This window comes from Sinocyclocheilus rhinocerous, unplaced genomic scaffold (genome assembly GCF_001515625.1).
Source record: "Sinocyclocheilus rhinocerous isolate Xijiao unplaced genomic scaffold, SAMN03320098_v1.1 scaffold54, whole genome shotgun sequence".
In the NCBI taxonomy this organism is placed as follows: domain Eukaryota; kingdom Metazoa; phylum Chordata; class Actinopteri; order Cypriniformes; family Cyprinidae; genus Sinocyclocheilus; species Sinocyclocheilus rhinocerous.
In genome coordinates this window covers 186,871-194,449 of record NW_015647078.1, presented here as the reverse complement: position 1 = coordinate 194,449, position 7,579 = coordinate 186,871, and the positions used below count along the sequence as shown (strand labels likewise).

Here is a 7,579-nt window from a genome sequence, read left to right as displayed (position 1 = left end):
CCGCGTCGGAGACTCCTCTTGCGCGCGCCCTGTGCCTGTCTAATAAGAGTGGGCAGCGAAGCGAAAGTGAGCAACAGCACACACTTCAGCAGTTCTGCCGAACAACATCTGCCATGGTAACCGCAGCCTCAGCAAGAGACTACTAGTCACATTTTTTTAATTAAGCTACATCATTTATATGAATTCGTATTAGCCATCAATGTTATGCAAAAAAAAAAAAAAATGACAATGACTGAAAAATTCAGAATGTTTCTTACACTGTAGATCTCATATATTAATGTATGATGGTTTTACAGAAATGACAATATTGCATAAGGCTATATAGGCTAGTAATATTCAGAATATTCTGTGACAGGCTAAAACTAGCATATAAGAACACAGGGCAGGGGAAAAACTTCAGACAACAAATGTACACACACACACACTCACACACTCACACTCACACACACAAAGTGCTCTCAAACAAGAAGAACCAATTGCAGCTTTTATTAAAGAGTCCAAAAACAGTAATCCACATCGGGTCAAAATGCAGAAAAACATGCACAAGGTAAACCACAAAAAGGAAGCTGCAAAAACAGAGCAACAGAAAACACAAGGAAATATAACTCAATATTGACACAACAAAAGACACAATGAGCAAGGTATATATCAGATTGAGCTAATAGGTGAATGACAAACAACTGACAGTAATGAAACAATAATCAGTGCAAGAGGTTATGTGAAGCAAAGTCCAGAACAGACAAACAATGGTCCAGAAGGAGTGCCCTCTGGTGGCTGACATGAGCACTCCAGCAGCTGGCTGTGACTGGCTGTGTTTTCACTCTGAAGTGGGGTATATACAGTATATATATATTAGGGGTGGAACGGTTCAACTTACTCACGGTTCGGTTTAACTACAAGCAACAGCACAAATAAATACAATAGAGTAAAAATACAACTAAAATAAACAGTGATTTCAGTTTTTTTAGGTAGGTTTAACATTAGTTTCAGGTACATATATTGAATAAAATTCACTCAAAAATGAAAATTCTGTCATTAATTACTCACCCTCGTGTCATTTCAAACCCGAAAGACCTTCGTCCATCTTCAGAACACAAATTAAGGGTGCTTTCGCACCTGGCCCGTTGTTTCGGAACCTGGCGCATTTCCCCCCTTAGCTCAGTTCATTTGGGCATATCGCATACACGGCAATCGCGCCCAGATCAGTCCGAGATCGCCTGAACGAGGTGGTCTCGGCTCGATTAAAAACGAACTCTGGAGCGGTTCGGTTGTAGTGAGAAAGCAATCCGATCTAACGGACCAACGAACCAGGCTATATCACAATGTATAATGGGTAATTACGTAAGTTCTGTGAAAAGCATTAGCTTTGTTGTTTTGCTAATACTTCAAAATGAACCTGTGAACGTCTGTGGGTGAGCACGTCTTCGTCAATTCAAAAATCAAAGCACACTTTATTTTATAATGCCGTCTTATTGCTCTTCTTTGTAGGTGCTTTTTCAAAATGTTTTCCCAATCAATCCTGGACTCCTGCTCAAAGTGATAAATAAGGACAGCTACAAAAAAATAAATAAAGCTGTTGTCGTTCCATCCTGACGGATGACAGCCGTGACAGCGATCTAAGTGGAATCCCCGAAAATAAACCGTGGAACTTTGACCAATGAGAGAACAGTTTACTCGCGCGTGACTTGTATTAACAAATTTGGCCCGTTTAGAAACTTTGCCGTGTGAAAGCGAACCGCACCAAGAATAAAAAGCAACATTGTAATAACTTTAATCCCCGTTTCGGAACAAAGCAATCGATCTACAGGTGTGAAAACGAGAGCGCCTCCGGCTTCGAGTATGAATGAAACACACACTGCACGGAATGTTTAGCGCTCCGCGATGTTCATCTCGCCTTATTCTGGGTCCGAATAAAACATCAGATCATGCACAGACTATACTGTCTCTTTGAATTTAAATCTATATTTATTCACAACGGCTCTTGAAAACCTCTATGCGAACACACTTGCCCGAAAAAGTAATCTACGCCCCTGATATATATACATACATATACATATATATATACACACACACACACAGACACACACACATACATATATATATATATATATATATAAAGCACCCTAATATTGGCACATTTGGTAAATATGAGCAAAGGTAAATATGAGCAAAACAGTTGGTGAAAGTAATGTCTATGCTGTTTAATTCAATAATAAAAATAATAATAAATCCAACCTTTAAAGGAATAAAAAAAAATACATAAAATGTTTTTTTTTCTACAGAACATGTCACAGCACTGGCACCCCTAAAAATGTAAGTAGGCCTAAATCGAACATCAAACTGTATAAAAGTATATTCCATTCATATTGTAGACTTTTAAGTTCAGCCATAGACAAGAAACACCACAGGCAATGTCTGCAGCCATTGTATTTTCATGTCTTTGTCAGGTCTGTGCTCAACAAGTTAAAGGGACATTTTATTAGCCCTACACATTATCAAATTTACAATAAAAGTTTATTACATAAGTGAAGTTTACCACATTTAGAGAAAGTGTTGACCAAAAAACTTTTTTTTTTTTGCTATTCCAAAAGCAGGCCTAATTCAAATGTGGGTCCTTATTACACTGAGAACCAAAAGGTAGTCTATAATTATAATCTTCTTCCATGCATAGCCTCCAGCACGACATATATTAAATATAGCAGTGTTTCTGTAGTATTTCTTTGCGTTTAATAAAAGTCATCATAATCAGTGTTCAGTTTATCCTTGTAACGGGGAGACGGAGACGAGAGGCGTGCGGGTCCATCTGCAAAGCTTTATTTAAAGACGTGGTCAAAACAGGCATAGGTCAACAGCAATAACAGGTACAGCATAGGCAACACGAGAGAGTAATCCAGAGACAGGCGTGGGTCAATCGACAACGAACGTAATCCAGAGGGCGAGGCAAATGGGTAATCCACAAACAGGCAATAGTTTAGGCGAGGTGCAAACAAAGTCCGAGACAACGCGGCAAAAGGATAATCCAAGACAGGCTAAAGTCCAAGGCAGGCAGAGAACAAGCAGGACGAGGTAAACAGGCAAGGCTCAGAACACGGAAGAATCAGGCAACGGACAGGACTAGACTAGATTTAGGAAACACCGGAATGGCTCTGTAATGTAGCTATCACTAACCCAGCGATAAACGCAAACAATACTCCAATACTATTTATAGTGTGTGTGATTGGCTACAGGTGAGAGTGTAATCAGTGAAATTGAACATGGTAAATGTAGTCCGGGGTAACATGTAACAGTCTGTGTAATGGCAGAGTCAATGTAATGGAAGGGCGACCTCTGGTGGCAATCGGACGGCATGCCAGGGACCGGATTCCTAACAATCCTCCAGTGGTTGTAGTGAAGTATGTTTTTTGAGGAAAACGTTTCAAGAATCTTTTCCATATAGTGGACTTCTATGGTGCCCGCGAGTTTGAACTTCCAAAATGCAGTTTACATGCAGCTTCAAAGGGCTCTAAACGATCCTAGCCGAGGAAGAAGGGTCTTATCTTATTCTCCTTTAAATGTTGCTTCTATAAGTTCATAATTAACGCTTCCATGTCCATCTCCTGTTGTCCGCTCACATCAAAATCTGTGCACCCACAACTGTTTTGGCTTGTAAATGGTGTTTGATCTGTGCATATTTCTCTCCTGATTCAGACAAGACTACTTTTTCACTGGAGAAAGCAATATTATGGGTAGAGGACTCGTTTGAATTCAAACATTAACTGATGGACTGGAGTGGTGTGGATTACTTGTGGATTATTGTGATGTGTTTATCAGCTGTTTGGACTCTCATTCTCACGGCACCCATTCACTGCAGAGGATCCCTTGGTGAGAAAGAGATGTAATGCTACATTTCTCCAAATCTGATGAAGAAACAAACCCATCTACATATTAATGGCCCGAGGAGGAGTGTATTTGTAGCAAATTTTTCACATTTTTCCTTTTAATCAATGTGCCAAACCACCACACCACGTGTGAAAGAAACACAATGCCAGCATGATCATAAAAAGATATTTATTCACTACAAAGCAGTTGTCAATGTTAACACTAAAACACATTCTTGGGCACATCATTCTTTGCATGCTTTGTCACGATGAACTGAAGATGAAAGCGTTCTCTCTGAAACCACTCAACATGGATCACAGCAGAGGAAAGTCCATAAACCGAGCTGCACGCTATTTGTTTGCCATATTCAATGTGGCTACATTCTTTGGTCACGGGAACACTAAATGTATTTGCCTTTATCAAACACACGTGGAACAAACAGTCCTGACCACTCCTGAATGACAACACAAGATGACTGAAGGACACACAAACTGAACATGAGCAGGGCTTCATATTTGTGCAGCATCTGGAGGCCCTGAGCATCAGCGAGCAACAAAAAATGAGAATAATTATAATAATAAAACAATCAAGGTCACCAACACTGATTATTCTCTTCATTAATTAAAACCAAACAAGAAATAATTAACATATTCCTGAGTTAACAATCTCAGAGTACATTATTATAAAAAAAAAATAATAATAAAAAAGCGTACTGGAGCAATTTTACAGTTGCACTTCTCCTGCCAGTTGGTCTAAATGTAAACCACAAATTCACACACATTTGACCAAAACTGAGTTTAAACAGTGCAACTACATTGCAAACGATCGCACGTCCCAAATTAAATACATTAAACCTAGAAAAATAAAACTAAAGCACACACTCACTTATCTCTCTCTCGCTCTCTCTCTCTCACACACACGCAAACACACACACACACACACACGCGCGCACGCACACAAACACAAACACACACACACTTAAATGGACAGTATTCTGGTAACAATGTCCATTTAATACATTTCAACACACCCTGAGGTAGATTTGTATAGATTCAAAACAAGTTATGTACTTGTTTTCGCTTTAAATAAAGATAAAAAAGAAACAATACAATAAAATATTGAAATGATAAAGGAATATACAATAATGGCATGAACTAAGACAGAATACAATCTTATCAATGAGAAAGAAACCTTCACATCCTTTAATCTGAAAACTTCAAGTTTTCAACAGGTTGTTTGAGGCGAGACCCATCCACCCAACACTATATCCAACTACTCTAACACCTACTTCCATGCAATAACATACTAAAACCATTTCAGGTTATTCTGAGGGACAAATTAGCCTCCAAACAGCAAAACACTCTTGTGGAGCAGTGATGTGCCGTTAGTTTTGAGGTTACTAACCAACCATTGTAACATTCAACCTGTGCTCAAACACGTGCCGTGCTTGAAAACACACCGGTTGTGCTTTGCTGCAAGAAATGGTACAAATGTGTATTTGTCCATCCACTGAGTTCCTGAAAGTTTGAGGATTATGTCAAATGTACAAAAAGGCTAAACACACGATTTATCATACTTTCACTTGGCAAAGACTATAGACGCTTTCCTCAAACGCAGTGAAGCCTGACAGCTCAGTTGCTCCCCGTCAAAACGAGAACAAACCTGAACTTCATGCAGTCACGGGAATAAATCATACAAACAAAATATTTTGAAATCTCCGTTTTAGGCCATAAATAAAAATTAGTGCATCAAAATCATTCTCAGCGTAGTTTAAGCACTGTTAATTCTAGTCACCAGCTGTCAATCAGTTCCATACTACAGATAAAAACGTTTAACTATGAACTAATTATCAAAAGGATTCAGCTCTTGTTGTGACTGAGAGCAAACTGAGTCCATCGCAACATCACAGAGTTTGAGGTCAGTTTGTGTGGCTACAAATAAATAACAGTGGTTTAAAAAAAAGATTACAATTGTTATTTACAATAAAGTGAGATCTAGTCAGGATCTCTTGGAATAGGCTTCAACAAACCTGATACCTCATTAGTGTCTCATATGACATTACATAAGGAAAGAGATAAAAGATTATCATAAAAACATGTGCTGTTGTCTTGGCTCTAGTTTTCAAAGTACCAGTTGGGAATATGGTGGATTTCTTCTGGACTCTGCCTAGAATTTCCCAGATCTTTAAATGAGAGCGAGCCTTACAATTACACAGCATTAAAGATCTAAGAAAGCCACTGTGTCTTTCTTATAGTAACTAACTAACGACAGTGCAGTCAAAATATTTCCACTGATGATACAGAGAGGTTGAGGTAAGATATGCACAAACACAGCATTTTAACATTCACTTGGCCTGTGTAAACCACAATCAGAAGAAGTCTCCGATCAGCAAGAAAACTAAAAAGGGAAGTCAGACTGATTTCTCCAGTGTACAGGTGAATGACAGCTCTGATTTGGCCATCACAAAGCAAGAGAGAGATGCATTTCGCCAGTATCACCAACATCCAGGCTTATTGCGATATGTAAACATTATGCATTTTGATTGTTTCAGTATACAAATAAGACACTTTGCTAGCTAAGGCAGAAAATAAAAGTCTCTCTCTCACACACGTGCTTCACACATAGGGCAGATCTCACTAAACCTGAGTGTGAGTGTGAGTGAGTGAGTGTGAGTGAGTGAGTGAGTGAGAGAGAGTGTATGTGAGTGTGAGTGTGAGAAAGAGAGCGAGAGCGAGAGAGAGAGAGAGTGAGTGTGAGTGTGAGTGTGAGTGAGTGTGTGTGCGTGTGCATGAGAGAGGGTGTGTGTGTGCTAAAATAAGTGTTAAAAGACACTGAGGAAATGTGCTTAATTGTCATTGAAAAAAAAAACCCTCAATAGTCCTAAAACAGGCTTCATTTAAGCAAAATATAATTTCTGAATTTTTGATTTGGACATGTTTTTGTGAGGCCTGCCCTCCATTTCATGATTATCCATCTGAAATATCTGGTTCATCCCAAATCAATTGTGTGAATACCCAGATCGCAAAGCTGCGGTTCAGACATTTTACCAAGATGGCTGTCAAAAATAAAGATGGATATGATGGTGATTATATAACATTCTATATTAATTTAATCCGGTTTGAATTTCCTGACTAAAGTTCAAAAGTGAGCGGCGACATTCATTTCTGCTGTTTGAAAAAGAAAAACCTGAGTTAGTTCCAAAAGCAGCTTTCCATTGAAACTTTTTGATTGGTGCTTGTGTTCCCCTGACAACCTTCCTCGACTAATCAGAGCTGTCGGGAGGGAAGGGGGTGTGGCTCATGTCCTCTTCTTCTCCTGTAGTGGAGGCTGTTGATTTTCCCTGAGATCCCGGTGACAACTGCTGTGCTTTGATTGGACAGTTGGCCACCATGTGGGTGATGCTTTGGCAAAAATGGCACTTTTTTGGCTGAGGTGGCAGCTGGCATTCTTTGGCGTGATGATTCGGCCCTCCACAGTTGAAGCATCTGTAAGTGGTGCAAGAAAACGTGTGATTTGCAGGAAAGACCACTAGAGGGCGCACAAACCTTTACACAGTAAGAGTCACTGAGCTAAGATTTTACATGTAATTGTTATTGTCCTGCTTTATTTACATAATGGTTCAAAGGAGAATGACAGTTTTATGTACATCTACAGCACTATAGAATCAAACACAAATTTCCAAAACAAAGCTGTTTTTTTTTTTTTTTTTTAATTCTCTCTT

At 39.1% G+C, this 7,579-nt stretch overlaps 1 protein-coding gene across 1 annotated transcript in view; it reads right to left on the bottom strand.

Moving 5' to 3' along the window:
* Window positions 1–6,947: 6,947 nt before the first annotated feature.
* LOC107708696 (protein lin-28 homolog A-like) overlaps window positions 6,948–7,579 on the bottom strand; it is a 10,890-nt gene continuing 10,258 nt past the window's right edge. Inside the window, exon 4 of the mRNA XM_016513002.1 lies at window positions 6,948–7,343. Coding sequence (XP_016368488.1) covers window positions 7,121–7,343 — 223 coding nt within the window. The 3' untranslated portion in view covers window positions 6,948–7,120. The remainder of the gene's footprint in view (window positions 7,344–7,579) is intronic.